At 48.3% G+C, this 17,919-nt stretch overlaps 1 protein-coding gene and 1 long non-coding RNA gene across 4 annotated transcripts in view; one reads left to right on the top strand and one right to left on the bottom strand.

Moving 5' to 3' along the window:
• The window catches only part of RIN2 (Ras and Rab interactor 2), a 221,964-nt gene that overhangs the window by 192,647 nt on the left and 11,398 nt on the right, over positions 1 to 17,919 (top strand). For all 3 annotated transcript variants that reach the window (XM_029219461.1, XM_029219462.1, XM_029219463.1), the window contains one exon: positions 2,543 to 3,688. In XM_029219461.1, coding sequence (XP_029075294.1) covers positions 2,543 to 3,688 — 1,146 coding nt within the window. The remainder of the gene's footprint in view (positions 1 to 2,542; positions 3,689 to 17,919) is intronic.
• On the bottom strand, positions 32 to 2,544 carry LOC114893749. The gene is made up of 3 exons (XR_003793004.1): positions 2,211 to 2,544; positions 1,389 to 1,488; positions 32 to 616 (listed from the first exon to the last, which is right to left on the bottom strand). It is a non-coding gene; the product is annotated as an uncharacterized LOC114893749 (long non-coding RNA).

The following is a 17,919-nucleotide window of genomic DNA, read 5'->3' as shown; positions in this document are numbered from 1 at the left end:
ATAGATGAACAACCAGGCCATAGTATTTGAGTTTATATACCAGTATATAGTATTTGAGTTTGGGATTCTGAAGTGCAACTACCAGGATTCCAAGGACCTAAGAAACTGTGATACTTGACCCAGCAAATAAGAAATATATGTGTCCCTCCTTTGGCCAGTTTGCCCCTAAATCTAAAGAACTTGTTCTGAAGCGGGTACCATTGCCAAGAGAGCCTACAAAATGCATAGAGAAGCCTGGAGGTAGATTCACATTCCCCTCTGAAACTTGGTTTCAAAAGAATTGCCACATGCATCTGAGGCCTGTCTGATGGGCAGCTGGGTTTCAGGAGTGGGAAATAGAATCCAGGTAAAAATATCAGGGCCGCATAAATGTTCCTGCTGAAAAGTCACACCATCTCTGCCACCGAGCTTTACACACCTTTGGAGAGAGTTTAAAACATTTCCTGAATTTAAGATCAGATCATCAACTAGATTATAGGCCTCTTGAGGACATGCACCAGGTCTCCGTTTCCTCTGGTGACCTCCATCCCCAGGACTCCTGGTTCGGTGGTCAGCCTGCTGTGTGTGCTTCGTGCCAGGGCTCCAGGACCGAAGTATCAGGGACAGCACTTGTGCCCTGCAAAGATCGAAGCAGAAAGAGCTTGCTCTGGTGGCCACTCACCGGAGGCAAATAAGGTCTCATTAATAGATATTCAATGTGTAATGGTCAACATGCACCTTATCCATTTCGTGAAGAGACAGCACTTTAAAAATTTCTGTACCTAATTTATTTGTTTGTCCAACAAGTCTTTCTGGAGGGTCTGCTATGTGGCAGACCCTATGTCCCACAACAAGGGTTCAAAGATGCATAGGGTCCCTCCCTCTCCCCCACTCCCCAGGTTTAGTCTGTATGGGAGGAATACATAACATGGGAACTAAGTGTTCTAAGTTTGTAAAGTCTTACAACGGTGGCAGGGGGAGTCTAAGGAGGATGCAAAGGAGGCGAGAGCTGCTCTACACTGGCCAGTAGAAATAGATGTAAGGCAAGCCAGTGTGTACCTTTAAATTTTCTAGTAGCCACATGAAAGAAAATTAAAGGTGCAATTAATTTTTACAATTTACTTAATGTGATATCTGCAATGTTATTTCAATATATCATCCCTATTTTTTAAAGTATTGATCAAATATTTTACCTTCTTTTTTTCATGCTAAGTGTTTGAAATCCAGTATGTATTTTATCCTTATAGCACATCTCTATTCAGGCACTAAATTTTTGTCAGAAATACATGGATCTGTATTTAGATTTCGTTACATCTACAATTGAAAAAGTAGTTTCATATAAAGTTTCACATACTTTAGAGTTTCCCAGTAACTGAATTGTGTCAGTTTTTACATTTAAATTGATTCACCTGAAATAAATGGAAAATGGAGCCCCTCCGTTTACGAGCTGGATTTCAAGCGCTCACTGGCCACAGGTGGCTGCTGGCTCCCCTATTGGACAGCACAGACCTAGAGGGAAGGAAGGATGAGAGAAAGCGGGCGACACAAGTCAAGGTCAGGCATGTTCACAGCACAGACAGGACAGGGCCAGGGCTCCCAGCCTCAGCCTCTCCCCAGGCCCCTGTGACCAGCCATTCTGGGCCCTCGGGAAAGAAACACAGTTTCAGCAAACACAACAAGGCAGAACTGTAGAGACAAGAACCTATTCCAGATGGAAATTACAACAGGTGTTCAGCACCACCACTGCCTCCCTCGATCTGCGTGGAAAACAGACCCATCTGTCAAAGGGCGCCCAGGCAGTACGGCTGCAGTCAGCGATGTGCGCCACTCCAGAGTGCTGAGCACCAATAGTCAAGGCCAGGAGGTTGTAGGATTTGGGAAGGATGGGCAGCAAACCACAAAGATGGACGGGCGAACTTGCACTTAACCTTTGCATGAGCTGGCTGTCCTGTTTTTTGCTGATGGGACCCACGAGTGTATTTTTCCTCCTTTTGGGTTTTAATGCTGAATGTGTCAAACCCCAGGCGGATTGTGTAACGTCCGCCAGGCCCAGCTGCTGGTCCTGCCTATTAAAGGGGAACTGCGGGCCCCCTGCGGAGGGCACCCCGGGAGAAGGAATCAGAAAGGATGCTGCTGCTTAGTGGGAGGACTTGGTCTTTGTGGAGCAAGTAGGGAGTCCCATGGCCTTTTCCGAGCTCGTACTGTAACCACCCCAGTTCCTTTTTTCTCACCTGGGGAAAGGCCTGGCCGGCTCAGTGCCACAGCCAAGCCATCCCGCAAGGGCTTTGAAGGTGAAAAGCCTCCGGAGCCTTCCCACGAGCCGGCAGCTGGGCCTGGCAGCATTTCCACCCTTTCCAGTAAAGGAATGCAGTTAAAACAAAAACAAAAACAAAAAAAAAGAGAGAGAGAGACAGAGAAAGAAAGAAAGAAAAACACCACACTCCAGTGTAGCAGCACCTCCCCTTCCAAAGCTGTGCATTGCCAGGCAAGTGTGATTTTTTTGTGAAGGACTGGCCGAGTGCACTGTATTTACATTCTTGTGTTCACTGATAATGACTTTCAGATTTTTGGAGCTCTCCAGCTGACAACAAACCCCCAAACCCTCCACCTCCCCATAGGCCTCTCTTCTCCGACGGTGTGGGTCCTGCCTCGCGTCAGCTCTGCCTTATAAATGGAGTGCATTCTATAAAAACCAGGACGCCCTCGGAGCTGGAGTGCAGCCAGACCAACGGAGCCCTGTGCTTTATTAATCCTCTGTTCTTCAAAGTGCACAGCCAGGAGCTCGGCGGAGGCCCGAAGCGGCCCTGCACCCGGACTCCCCCCGACGCGAATGGCACGGAGAGGCCTCGGTCTCCCCCACCCCGGCCCCCGCCCCCCGCTATTAATAGTGTGCACGGCAGCCCCCAGCTGTCCGGGCCCGCGGCCGCCGCGAGCATGCCGGAAACCGTGGCCCATCACCAACACGGCGACGGAGCTCGGCTTGGAGCGAAACCAACCCCCGTCCCTCCGCCCCGGCTCAAGAAGCAGGCGTCTTTTCTCGAGGCGGAGGGCGGCGCCAAGACCTTGATCGGCGGCCGGCCTCTCCCGGAGCCCGCGGCGGGCCCGGCCGGCGGCGCAGGTGGAGCCCCGGCGGCGGTGGAGGAGGAGGCCCCGCGGGATTGCACAAGGGCCCGGCCGGCCGCCGCCCCTGCATCCCCATCCCGGCCCCCGTGGCGCGGAGGCAGACAGAGGCTGAGTGACATGAGCATTTCCACTTCCTCCTCTGACTCGCTGGACCTGGACCGCAGCATGCCCCTGTTTGGCTACGAGGCGGACACCAACAGCAGCCTGGAGGACTACGACGTGGAGAGCGACCAGGAGACTATGGCCCCCCCCATCAAGTCCAAGAAGAAGAGGAACAGCTCCTTCGTGCTGCCCAAGCTCGTCAAGTCCCAGCTTCGCAAGATGAGCGGGGTGTTCAGCTCCTTCCTGACCCCCGAGAAGCGCATGGTGCGCAGGATCGCCGAGCTGGCCCGCGACAAGCGCACCTACTTCGGCTGCCTGGTGCAGGACTACGTGAGCTTCCTGCAGGAGAACAAGGAGTGCCACGTGTCCAGCACGGACCTGTTGCAGACCGTCCGGCAGTTCATGACCCAGGTGAAGAACTACTTGTCCCAGAGCTCGGAGCTGGACCCCCCCATCGAGTCGCTAATCCCCGAAGACCAAATAGGTGAGTACCCACCTTGCCTTAAAAAATAAATAAATATATATATATTATATATATATATATAAAATATATATATATATAAAATCGCTTATATGTGGAATCAAAAAAAAAAAAAGGACCCAGATGAACTTATTTACAAAACAGAAAGAGACTCACAGACATAGAAAACAAACTTTCGGTTACCAAAGGGAAAGGGGGGTAGGGATAGATTAGGAGGTTGGGATTAACAGATGCACATTGCTCTATATAAAATAGATAACCAACAAGAACTTACTGTATAGCACAGGAAACTATACTTAATATTTCATAATAACCTATATGGGAAAGGAGGATAAAAAAGAAAATATATATATATATCTGTATATCTGAATCACTTTGCTAGACACCTGAAACTAACATGACATTGTAAATCAACTATACTTCAATAAAACTACAACAAATATATATATATATATATGTAGCCTGGCAGGACAGCGCATCCTGTGTTAGTTCTATTGGATGGAGTTTTCTCTGGAGTTCAAAACAGCAACACACTGCAGCCCCTGGGCTGATTTGAACTGGAAACACAGCTTCTTGAAGGAGACTTCACGTTATACCTGACTTGGCTGCTATGCGCCAGGCTTGGACATGTTTGGGGTGGGGGGTGACCGATGGAGCAGCAGATGGGTCTGTTCAGGGATGGAGCTTGCCTTCTGAGGGTCCGTTTGCCCACCTGATTTTGTGCTGTGTGTGTGACACGACTGTTGAGGGTCTCCTGAAGGTGCGTCTCTGCAGGTTGTGTGCAAGGAAAAGGCGTTTTTTGCTGTCTTCTGAGAGGCGAGGGGTTTGCGCTGCTTTGGTTGGGAAGTGCCCTTTTTACCCTCAGAAGAGGGCAGAGCCCACGGTGTGCAGCTGGGTGAGTTTCCACAGGGAACAAGCCCCAGCTCAGCAGAACATGACAGCATCCAGAGCCCCCTGGGAGCCCCGCCTTGTCCCCCTTCTCCCCAGAGGGTAACCTCCTTGCCGGCTTCTCATCACAGAATTCAGTAAATAGCACTGTGAGGGAGTAAGCAAAAAAAAAAAAAAAAAATCAAATGGACAAGTTGGTTTGTGTAGCTTTAAACTAAGTCACATATTTGGAGGTCACATGAAAGGTGTTTTCTCCGAAGTCAAGGGGAAATACTTTCTTTATAACCTTGTTGGAGGGCTGAATTGCTAGTGGTTACTTTGGCCAAGGGAAAATTGAATTTGGCAAGCCATCTTTTTTTTCCAGGGCGAGAGTGTTAAGGGATTTTTTTTTTTTTTTAACTTCAGAAGATTGACTCTGAAAGGCTAGTTTCAGAGACCTCATTGACTGGGCACAGCAGCCAGAAGAGAAGGGCTCCCAAACATTTGCAGGCACTTCATAAAGCAAAACCCCAATTTCTCTTTCTGATTGGGTCCGTTTGACGAAAGGAGTAAACAGTGTGTGGGAGCAAGTGTTGTCTCTCTGTCTCTCTCTCCTTCCTTCTCCCTCTCTCTCCCTCTCTCTCCTTTGGGTTTCAGCAGCTTTTTGATTTTCTCACAAAGGAATCAAAGCCTTGTTTGTTTTCCTATGGCTTGTGCCTGGGTTGATGGGGCGTGGTTAGAGCTGGGCTGCTGGAGAGAACGCTGGAAGGAATGTGCCCCAGGATGTGCCTTAGAGATGGAAACGCCTTCGGGACAACAGAATAGCCACCCAGGCCCCCTCTGTCCCCGCCCCCCAGAGCCTGCCTCTCAGAGGAGACCCGCTCAGACCCCGAACCGGCAGGAGCGGCTTCCTCTGCGGGCGCTGATGTCAGCCCTGGGTTATGTGGCCGGCAGCGCCAACCAGCCCACGGAGAGGAGGCTCCTCCCTGGGGAACCAGGCCTTCCCTTCCTTCCCCGCCGATGCTGTGAGCACCAACAGAAGCGCCCGTCCCAGGAAGCTCTCCTGCCAGCTTCTTTGTGGGTGAAGTTCAGAGAGGGTACTTGCTCTTGGAGCACCAAATCTCCTTTTCTCCAAAAACAAATTTGAATTTGGCCAGCAGTCTTTGCTGCAAACACTTTGCTGCTCCGGAAGGATGCAGCTTTCAATTTAAAATCTAAGGTCGTAAGGAGAAGGGAAGCTGACGTCTAGGGCGCCCTTAATTTGAGCCAGGCCGCCTGTCCAAGCGATGGCAGTGGGTCCTGGCCTCAGCCCAGTGAAGCAGGCATCCGTGTGCCATGTAGCAAGGCAGGGCTCTGCCAGGTGGAGCGGGGTGTCCCAGGGCCACGCCGGCCAGGAATTAGACCGTGCAGCTTCTGAACTTCCTTCTGTCGGATTCAAAGGCCATGGTTTTTGAACCTCACCCCTCTCCCCTGCTGTGGCCTGTGTTCATATTTTCTCATCAGAAATTAAGGGGGATAGGGTGGGATTGACAGGTACACGCTGCTGTATTTACAATGGATAACCAACAAGGACCTACTATTATAGCACAGGGAACTCTGCCCAATATTATGTATCAACCTAAATGGGAGAAGAATTTGAAGAAGAGTAGATACATGTATATGTATAACTGAATCACTTTGCTGTACACCTGAAACTATCACAGCATTGCTAATCAACTATACTACAATATAAAATAAAAAGTTAAAAATTTTTTCTTTTAATAAAGATAAAAAAAATAACAAGGACATCAAATGTTCTACAAGGGAAAAAGAAAAGAAATTAAGGGGATTGGAAAAATTGTTTAATTATGTTATACACCTAAAATGAATACGGTATAGGTCAATTGTATCTCAATAAAAATTAATTTAAATTTTAATTTAAAGGGGAATTAGAATACAGGCTTACCCTCAGTGGAGGCAGCTCAGACTGAAGCTGCCTATGGAGGTGTAGGTGTGCCCAGCCCGAGCACTGCCTCACTTTTTTATTGGTTCATTTTGGTTTTTTAAGCTTTTGCATTAAAGCAGACGCTTCACCATATCTGTTGCTTCCCCAGTGAAACCATTATTCTGTTTTGAAAAGTGCAGTGAATGTGCTGGGCTTTTGAAATTAAGAGGAAGGTGAGTCAGAGCAGAAGGTGACCCGAGGAACTCATCATGCGCCCAGCTGGAGGGAAGGATGTGACCCTAATTATTAGAAAACGAGTCCCCTTAAATGTGCACATTTAGATTAGGACCCTGGCAAGAAAATGGACTTAGTCTAATTGTCTGCTTTACATATTCCTAAATGAAGGGCTCACTAGTTTACTAAAAACTTGTTAATACAGTGATTCCTTTAAGCCTGGTAACCAACTCAAGGTTGGTACATTTGTGTAGATTTTGTTCACGTTTTGAAAATTCAGGAATGGAGGCCAAGATGTATACAGTGACTTGCAGAGGGTTATGCTGCTGGTAGGTAGGGGAGCTTGGATTCAACCCCCATCTCTTCTCGCTTGTCTGCTCATTCCCACCAATCTCACTTCCTGGGAGGTTGTAATTCACTTTGAATGGATTCACTTGAATGCCACCCCCAGAATTCTAAGCCTCAAATTTGTTCAGAACAGGTGCCTACTGATGCTCAGAAGTCTTTTCAAGAATGCCACTTGGGTTTCTCTGCTTCAGAAAAAATCTAGTCCTGTCCTCCTTTCTCACAGCTTCTGAGGGAGAGAGCTCTGAACTAGGAGGCGGGAATTTAAAGCCTAGATTTACAGAATTCCATCCTGAAAACAAGGAAGTTGGAGGAGGTATTTCATTGGTTTAACCCACGTAGAATTAGAGCCATCATTCATCTGCGAAAAATAACCACGTGAGTGCATGTATATATGCGTTTAGTGTTTGGATACAGTGCTAATCTTCTTCAGAGAGTGGTTCTTCAGTTGCATAGAGAAAAGCCAATGAAAAAACTGAATTGCTCTCCCCCACTGCCACTTTGTCCATGTGCTCCTGTCACAGCCCTGTAGGTCAGCACTTTCTAGGTGAGAATAAAATGATAAACAATCTCAAAGATGAAAAACTGGTTGTGCCCTATCGTGGAGAATTTGAATTCTGTTTAGACCACTCTTTAAAGCACTGCCACACAAAGCCCTGACATTTAGAGGTTCTTCAATAAGAACGTCTTGGTTGATTGACATCAGCTTTGCTCTTCTGATTGGAGGATGAGATGAGTTCCCATGAGAGCCAGCTCTTTCTTGATTCCAGGGCCACATACCGTGTTTCCCTTGTGGGGACCTCTCCACCCCCGACTCTGCAAAAGTGGTACATGGAGAGACAAACAACTGCTTTAACAAAGTGTGTACACTGCTTGGCATCTTCCTCAAAAGCCCAGGATCGGTGACTTCATGGACAGAGTGAGGTGTACTCACCACCAGTGTGTCCAGCCCTGTAAGGTACTGACAGGTGCGACATCACTTATTATCCCAACACGTGCTGCTCATTGGTGGGTTTTCACATCACACCACTCTTGCTTCAGTCTCTTTCAACCAATGGGAGAACTTAGTCCAAACTTGCTGGTCGTGAAATCTACACTTTGCAGAACTTGTTGCATTTTTGTGGTTAGTGTTTTGATTTTATTCAAGCAAAAGAAGTCTTAACTTCTGATTTGATGTTAATCTTGGGAAATCCCTCTGTTTTCAAGTCTTGTTTCAAGAAAAACAAAATTTTTCCAACTCCAAAAATGTTAGTAATCCCAAATTTTCTATTTCATTCAAATTGCCCATAGACGATCAACAAAGATACAAATAAGCCAACTGTATTCCTAAAAGTCAATAATGAAAAACAAGACAATATATTGTTTTACTTTCTTTAATAGCTGTCAAAATGTGTATTTTCTCTGAAGAGCATTTCAATTATTTGAAGAAAAAGTATCCTTAAACACGATTCCAACATATTTCAAAGAGAACATCAATTTACTTATGTGTGTGTGTGTGTGTGTGTGTGTGTGTATGTGTGTGTGTTTTTAATAGAGAAATGATACTGAAATGTGGCTAATCACCAGAGAATAGCATGAATAAGAAAGGAGATCTGAAATCATTCCTTGGACGTTAAACAATTAAAGCTACTTTGCTTCAGATCTTTTTTTTTTTTTAAATGAAAGTTGTGGCCAGAGAGGCATATTGGTGCCAAGTTGAGATTAAAACCTTGACTCTGACTTCTGATCTAGTCCTTGTGTCCATATCACCTGCAAGGAGTCAGTCTCTTTGTACGTTAACAAAGGGTAGAGAGAAGGAGAAAGACTGACCTCTTGCAGCATAGAAAAAGAATGCCTATAGTATTTTTGAAAATTAGTTTAAATAGAAGACTGCAGCAAGAAGCCCCTCTTATTCTCCATGGGGCATCATTTGTTGTATAATTTTTACTTCAGGGCGTCAACATTGGGTTCATTATGTCATATCAAGTAAGAGAAGGTTCACAGCCCTGGAGTTAAGAATCTCTGCCCAGGAGTCGCTGTCTCTGTGATGCTCTGAGCAGGGGAACCGTCAGAGAGCTCTGCTCTTGAGGTGGAGAAGGGGGGCGACGTCACAGAGTGTGAGGCACACGGAGGTGTCTGTGCTGGCGTGTTTCCTGACTCTATCCCTGGAATCTGCCATCTTGAGAGAGAGAAGCACCTCCCTGGCAGGGAACGCCCCCAGGCAAGAGAGGACTCCACATGGGAACTGAGAGCGGGAGCCCAGGCACACTTGAAGGGCCAGGCGGACTGAAAGGGAAGCATCAGAATCTTTGACACTGTTTCCATTACTCTGCTCCACAGAAAGGATGGCTCTGATTGGCTGTCTTGGTGAGGCCAGACCCCACAGAGGAGCCCTCATCCTCCTGGCCTCATCCCAGCCTTGCCTGGTTGGCCCAGCCTCCCAACAGGGACTACATCCTGCAGGGCCAGCCCTGCTCCCGCCACGGACACGGCATCCACGCGGGAGGTTCTCACTTATCATCCAGGCCCAGGGGCTTCTTTGAGAAACCGGAAGCCACAGCCCACCGCCTCTGTTGAGTAGAGAGTATGTATTAAATGCATGCTGTGTTTTTAGTAGAACCAAGTGACAGCCTCCACAAGTTTACGAACACTTTTGTGCAGGGGATCCCTTAACCCCCCTTACTGCCTCGGGAGGCCCCGTTTAGTATCCTCAGGTTTATAGATAAGGAAACAGAGCCTAGTGCCCTCAAGCCAGGATGCATGTAGGGCCGAAGCCAACTCCTGTGGAGGCCTTCCTGCCCTCCTGTGGCGGCCACCACACCAGAGGGTCCTCCCGTCCACGTGACTCCTCAGTGATGGTGTCAGCCTGGATCACCAGCCCAAGGCCAAGCTTGCCAGATCTCTGCCGTATAAAAACGTCCCCCCCCACCCCGGGACTTCCCTGGTGGCACAGTGGTTAAGAATCCGCCTGCCAATACAGGGGACACGGGTTCGATCCCTGGTCTGGGGAAGATCCCACATGCCGCGGAGCAACTAAGCCCACGAACCACAGCTACTGTAGCCCGCGTACCTAGAGCTCGCGCACCGCAACCAAGAGTAGCCCCCGCTCGCCGCAACTAGAGAAAGCCTGCAAGCAGCAACGAAGACCCAACGCAGCCAAAATAAATAAATAAATTAAAAAAAAAAAAAGTACCCCCCTTTCCATAGTCTGTTCTCCGGAAGGAGGCCCCTAGCACTGCTCACACTCAAGGGACGAGGGTAGAACTAAGTCCCACCTCCCTGAGGCCGGAGGGGCTGCATAAATTATTTAGAATTGTTCTGTAAGGCAGATGGGTCTCTTCTCCACTGCCTTCATTTTGAACAACCTTTTACTAGAAGGCACTGAAATAACTCTGGTGAATTTCGTCCATAAAACATTGCATGAATGTAACCTATACGTTTACAGAATGCCCTTCCTAGAAGCCCACCAAAACGAACAAAAATATACGTGAATGATCGACCACCACCCCAGTGCTTGTCATTTTTATTTTGATCGTCTCTGCTGGGCTGATGGGATCTTCCTTTAAGTGATAAAGCATCCTTTATCATTTATTATTTAAGGGCCGAAGGATGCATTGCTGACAATCCTTAAAGCAAACCCCGGTTACAAGACATCCCTGCAGGGGCCTCTGGTGGCTGCCCCACACCCGAGCAAGGGGCTCCTCACTAGAGTCACAGTTTCTGGATTCTGCAGGGCTAAGGAGAAGAAACATAGTTTTCATGTAGCCACCCCAAGGAAGGATTTTCAGTTCCATTCAGAGGTCACTTGTGGAACACACGCTACATGTGGGCCTTGGGCTCAGGACTGCAGGCGGCTCCCCCCAGGTCTGGTGTGCGGAGGGCTTCTCCAGGAGGGAGGTCAAGTTTGCTCTGTGCCGTGCATTGCAGACGCAGCAAAGAGCTCCGAAGATGCAGCAAGGGGGAGCAGGCAGGCAGGCAAGGCTTCCTGGGGATCCCTGTCATCGGGGGACATGAGGAGCCTGCCGGGCACAGGGAACAGTGTGAGGAAAGGCACAGAGGGCCGTTGGCTTCAGCGAGGGCGTGGGCTGCTCATTCGTGGGGATGTGGCAGGAAGAAGGGATGGAGGGCGAGTCAGGGTCCATCCCTAGAGCTGCCTGAGCCTTGAAGGTGCTGGAGAGCATTTTAGAGAGATCGTCCCAGGCAGGGTAAGAGTCACACTCTTCAACAGTCGCTCCAGCCCAGGTACCCGCCAGTCAAATCAGACACTGGCCAAAAACACCTGAGGATCCGTGTGACAGGCCGGGTGCCAGGGGCCTGGAGTGGGCACACACAGGGCAGGGGCAGCAGCGTGACCCAGGCCCTCTGCAGCTAGTTGACCAAAAAGTGTTGGTGATGAATTAAACCCACCCTTCATCCCACACGCTAGCTCATCTGCAATGGGGCTGGGGGCTGTCTGTTCCCATCGCTCTGAGACACACAGCTGCCCAAGACACTCAGCTCATCTGTGGTCTCGAGCTATGAGATGGGGTCGGAATGAGGTAGTGACAAAACACTGGGAGTTTCGGGGCAGGAAGACCCCGAGGGCCAGACTTCAGATCCTCTGTCCTTGTACCTGTGGATGGGAGGGGCTGCGGAAGAGTCGGAAGACAGGAGAGAGAAAGGTGTACACTTGTCCTTTGGTATCTGAGGGGGGTTGGTTCTAGGACCCCCGTGAATACCAAAGTTCGAGGATGCTCAGGTCCCTTATATGAAATGGTGTAGTATTTGCACAGAACCCACGCACACGCTCCCTATACTTTAAATCATCTCCAGATTGCTTTTAATACCCAAAACAGTGTAAATGCTATGTAAATAGTTGACCACGTACAGCAAATTCAAGCTTTGTCTTTTGGAACTTTCCGAATTATTTTTTCCAGAATATTTCCATCCACGGTTGGTTGAATCCACTGATGTGGAACCCGCAAATACCAGGGGACTGACTGTACAGGAAGCCAGGCGACCTTTCTATTCATCAAACCAAGTAAACCACAGTTAATACAGAAAAAAACCAAACCAAACCAAACAGGCCTGAATCAGTAACCCTGGTGTCCTTTATCAAAGACATACACTTCACCGTGGAAAGGAACAGAGGGAACCAGTGACTTTTGCTCACTTACTAGGTGTCAGGTGCGTACGAGGTGTTCATTATGTAGGTCTCCCCCAGTCCTCCCGACAGCCCTATCAGGAAGCTGTGAGTGGTCCCATTTTACCGATGAGGAAGCTGAGGCCTGAAAAGCTCATCTTCTTCCCTCCAGGCCTCAAAGTAGAAAACCGCTCGTTTGGAGTTCACATCTGACCCGAGGGCCACTGGGACACAAGGTGGTCTGTCTGCTTTTCATAATTAGTTTGTGCAGAGCGTTAGACAGGTGTTCCTGTGGCCGCCTGGGTGTCACAACTCAGCTCGCTGAGAAGGGTGAATACATTTCCCAGATGAAAGGTAGGGGGTGGAGGGGACAGGGGGTGGTTTAGAGTAAGTGCTCAGGCTGGACTGTGGTTTTAATTTTTTTTTGCGGTACGCGGGCCTCTCACTGTTGTGGCCTCTCCCATTGCGGAGCACAGGCTCCGGACGCGCAGGCTCAGCGGCCATGGCTCACGGGCCCAGCCGCTCCGTGGCATGTGGGATCCTCCCGGACCGGGGCACGAACCCGTGTCCCCTGCATCGGCAGGCGGACTCCCACCCACTGCGCCACCAGGGAAGCCCAGGGCTGTGGTTTTAAGTCCCAGTTCGGCTGCTGCTGAGCTGTGTGTGCTTGGTCGCGTGTCTTAACCTCTCTGTGCCTCGGCTTCTTCACCTGCAGTAGGGTTACCAGACACTGTTGTACCCGCCCCACTGACACTCACTCCGCTGCTGGATTTCCAGCTGCCGGCACCTGCAGCATTTTCCCGACACTTTCTGGTGCCACCAGAGCCCTAGTCCAGGGCGGATGGAAAGGCTGGGGGATTAAAGCCCACCCCACCCTGGGGAAGCCACCCTCAGGCAGGGACTGAAGGGAGCAGGTGTGTGAGTCCCCCAGCCGCCTCCCCTGGGGGGCCAGCTCTGAGACACCCCTGCACTGCATCTCCTCCCAGGGGTAACTGGTTAACAAAGCCCTCGGCGTTGGCCGCCTCCCCCCATCTGGTACCAATGCTTCCTGGACTCCCCTCCCAGGGGAACCACTCAAGTCCTTTTGTGTCTGGGTGGGCTTCTGGGAGACCTCAAATGAAGACAGATAGGGGTTATGTACTCATGTCAGTGGAAGGGTAGTTTAAAAACGTGTAAAGTACATAAAAGTGTTTGGAATGCACTGAGTCGACATCAGCCCTGATCTTTAATCCAGCTGTGTAGCCAAAGGAAACTGTTAGCACATAAAGAAAGGACCAGCTCGTTTTGCCCTTCTTGTACAGAGCAAGGCCCCTTGTGCCACCTCCTGGCTTCTTTGCAGTAGGAATGACCAGGTTCTCCACCGTCCAGGGAAACTCATTTGACTGCTAAGCCTCGTGTCCATCTGCAAAATGAGGATGGCGCTTGTTCCTCATCAAAGGGCTGGAGCAAGGGCTAAGATATAGCTCGGGCATCCGTACAGCCCCTTGTAACAGGAACTGTGCAAACAGACACCCATCAGTATTAGGGATGGCAAACGTTTGCATTTCACAGTTTGAGTTCCCTACAAAAAAGGCCCACCTCTTGCCAAAAAACATTAGCTTCTATTTCTTCTACTTCACTTTCTCGAAAGGATAATCAGAATGCTAGAACTTGAATACACCAAGAGGCGGTATGACCTAACTTCATCTTTTTTTTTTTTTTTTTTTTTTGCGTTACGCGGGCCTCTCACTGTTGTGGCCTCTCCCGTTGTGGAGCACAGGCTCCGGACGTGCAGGCTCAGCGGCCATGGCTCACGGGCCCAGCCGCTCCGCGGCATGGGGGATCTTCCCGGACCAGGGCACGAACCCGCGTCCCCTGCATCGGCAGGCGGACTCTCAACCACTGCGCCACCAAGGAAGCCCGAACTTCATCTTTGATCTTTTGTCAACCAGGTTGCGACCCGCTCCTTTTGGACATCATGTTGTTTAGACTCTGGGTTCGGTTAGAGTCCCCGGAGAATGTTGAATATTATTTTGTTTTATTTTGACAATCGGTCAGGTTCAGAGTGCTACTTCTGTCTTGCCTGCCATGGGTGAGGAGTCGATGGCGGTTCAGAAGTTCCAGGCGGCGATTGTGAGAGAGGTGAGGTGAGGTCACATGGCCAGAGTCACTGAGAAAGATGGAGACGGGCGGGCTGCCAGGCCGCTTCCTCGCACCCTTTCTAAGACATGCGCCTTCTCTGGACTTCATCTTCTGCGCTCTCGCGTCCCCTACGGCAGCAGTGGGTGAGCAGAAAGTGTTCAGACGAGCTGCTGAGCGATCCTGTCCTGTGATGGTTCCTTGTCTCAAGTCTGACTTTCTCTGGAATCTGTGCCGCTGATCAGAGCGAAGTAACAGAGGTTAGGCTTCTGTCCTCATTCCTAAGAGGGGGGTGATCACTTCACAGCAGCAGAAGCCGACACATTTAACTCTTCCTGTAAATCACGGTGTTGGGTCACACCAGGGCAGGGATCTCCAAGCCGATGCTCCTTACTCTTTCCGTCTATGGATGAGCTTTGGGGCCAGTTGATAGGATCTCTATAAATATTTTCAGAAAATGTATTTCCAGTTGGTGATTCAGTTAGCAATTGGTTTCTAATATTCAAACTGTTGTAGCTCAAACAGTTCTCCAGTATCTTCTTGTTTCTATGTTTGTAATTAAACACAGGTGATATAACCAGAGTTCTTGGGTTTGAATCGTCGCTACCCCTCTTGCTACCTGTGTGGCGTCAATCTCCCTGGGGTTCAGTTTCCTCATCTATAAAATAAATCGTCGTCCTTCCACCATGGGTTTGTTGGAGGATCCGAAAAGTCAGTGCATGTAACGTGCCTACAACAGCGTTATTCTTGGGTTTAAAGCCACCAGAGATGGTAGAAAAAAACAGACAGTAGTAATTTATAAGCCACGTTGACCGACGTGTTCTTACCTTTTGTTCTGAGCTAGCCCACGTTCTGAAAGATTTTCTGTTCCTTTTGTTTCCTAAAATCATTTTTCCCTCTTGCTACATGAGCAGAACCTTTTTTTCCTATTGGAGAGGACCAGTTGGGTACTGGGTCCCTGTCACTTGGCCTTTTTTTCTATTCATCACGTTTATTAAGGATTTGTGGGGGTAGAGAGGTAGTTAGGAATAAAGTCCTGAAAAAGAATGCAAAGAGACCAGTCTTCCTTATTTCTAAATTACGGCCTTTAAAAAACGTACTAAGTTTGTTTTTTTTCATTTGGGGTTTTAAGGGAGTGGGCACATGGCAATGGGTTGTAGGTTTCAACCCTCCTGGCAGATTTCCACAGCCCCATTTGCTCCTAAGAGCGGAGTTTATGGCACAGAGGCCAACGTCCCTTCCCTGGGGACAAGGATGCGTTGCTCAGGGGACCCACTCAGCCTGCTGATGACGAGCTTTCTGCTCTCGTCCCCGGAACAGCACACAACCTTTTGGAGATGACTTGTGTGCATGCTCTGGCCCAGAGGTGACCAGCCTTGCTCGGAAGTTAAAAGTTGCCCTTGGGGGTTCAAGGTCTCCAGGTGTTTCCTGTTGGTTTGATTTAACCACATGGTTCTTGAGGTTTAACATATCCACAAAGTGTGCGAATCTCGAGTGCTCAGCTTGACAATTTTCACACCTGTAGCCACCACCCGGATCCAGACATCAACCGTCTCCATCCCCCCAGAAGTGCCACCCTCGGCCCTGGTTATTCCTAAGGTCGACTGCCATCCTGACCTGTCATCGTAGATTGGTTTTGCCTGCTCTTGAACTTTATGTATAAATGACGTGCTAAAGGAGACACCCTTCTGTGTCTGGCTTCTTTCACACAGATGGTATCTTGCAGACTCAGCCGGTTGTGTCTGGAGCAGCAGTGTGCTCTTTCTCACGGAATGAATCTGCTGTTGTCTGAATTCCATTTTCTGAATTCCATTGTGCGAATATATCCTTGCATCCATGCCACTGGGATGGGCCTTGGGTGGTTTCCCATTTGGCACTGTTACGAGTAACACTGCTGCCAACATTCATGTGCATCCTGGTTAATGATTGACGTGACTTTCAACCCCCTTGGTGACCTCGTTCCTGCAGAGAGGTCACCAGGAATGTAGCTTCAGAACCTTTGGATAGAGGAATAAACTGGTGAATGTTTATGAAACACCATGAACTTTAGAACTAAGAAATCATTGACTTTGAAAAGCAGGATGATTGGTTGTATGGCCTTGAGCAAGCCATTAGGCATCTCCAAGCCTCAGTTTCTTCATCTGTAAAAAGGGCATAATTGTCGTATTATGCAAAAATAATAGAGGTATTGTAAAAATTAGATGAGATAATGATATAAAGTACTTAGATAGAGCCTAGCCCACCTGAGCCTAGCCTAACATTAAGCCTAGCACTCAATGTTAATTGCTGTGATTGACTTTTCATCATAGTGACCATTTGGGGTGAAGTGAAAGATGCGATATGACTTTATATAAGTTTATTAACACAACATAACCAGTGCAAAGTAATTTGTTATAATGCCAGATGTGAAGTGAAAATGCTGTTCTGTTTTTCTTCTTCATACCCTCTTTTGCTTCAACCTTGATTTCTGCGGGTATGTCTGGTTTAGATTTCTCTCTGTCCCTGATCTTCTAATAATAGGTGATAATTTGGATCCAATGTGATCTGAACTATGTCAGGAATTCCAAAGGCCAGAGAGGTAACTCGGCTATTTCCATGGATCTGTGGGCTTCCAAGATGAAACCACATCCAAGTGTCATATATTAGGTGTGGTTGCTACCCGTGGAGCTTTGATGAGAATGTGAAACATTTGCGATGGAAAAGCGGGTGTGGGAGAAGCAGAGAGCTTCTCACAGTACAGACCATCTTCAGACCAGACCTCCAGATTCATGGTCCTGGTCATTGTACTGTCAGCCAAGAAAGCTACTCCACTGGGCAAAACCATTCCAAGAAAGAGGGAAAACTAATGCCTCCCACACCTAAAGGTGTTTCCTAACTCTGAACGGAAACACACTTCAAGACTTAAAAAATTTTTATTTTGAAGTCATTTCAAACGTACAGAAAAGTTGCAAAAAGGGTATGAAGAAATCACGTCTGCCCTTCACCCGAATTCCCCAGTGTTAATGCTTTGCCACACTTGCCTCATTCCCTGCCTCTCTCTCTGTTTACACACGCGCGTGTGTATACACACACAAACACGCACACACATGCACACATTCTCTTTTATCTAAACCACGAGAGCGGGCTGTAGGCATTGTGTCCCTTGATCCCAAAATACTCAGTGGGTATTTTCTAAAAACAGGGACATCGTGTTACAAAACTGTAGTGAAATTAACTTTCACGGAAGATTCATTCTGTGAAAAAGAGCACACTTCTGCTCCAGACACAGCTGGCTGAGTCTCCAAGAGTCAATCTGTGTGAAAGAAGCCAGATTCACTGTTAACAATATTATCTAATCTGCAGACTTTATTCAAATCTCATCTAATGCCCCACTCATGTCCTTTATATGTAACAAATGACATAAAGACTTTTTATGGTCCAGAATCCAATCCGAGATACCATGTGTATTTGACTGAATTTTTTTTCGTCAGGAAATATTTTAAGGGAGCTGGAACCCTTGCTATTAGCAAATCCTTCCTTTAACATAACACATTTGCTTAACTGTCCACTGGACCCTCAGTGGAAGGACTGGGTCGAAAGAATGTCTTCTAGAATATTCACCTGTGCTTATGGGTGAGGAGGTGTAAAAGCAGTTAAAGCCAAGTA

Source organism: Monodon monoceros, unplaced genomic scaffold, assembly GCF_005190385.1.
Source record: "Monodon monoceros isolate NGI ecotype Baffin Bay Population unplaced genomic scaffold, NGI_Narwhal_1 Super_Scaffold_13, whole genome shotgun sequence".
NCBI lineage: Eukaryota > Metazoa > Chordata > Mammalia > Artiodactyla > Monodontidae > Monodon > Monodon monoceros.
The sequence above is the reverse complement of the archived record's forward strand: the minus strand, read 5'-3'. Positions and strand labels throughout refer to the sequence as shown.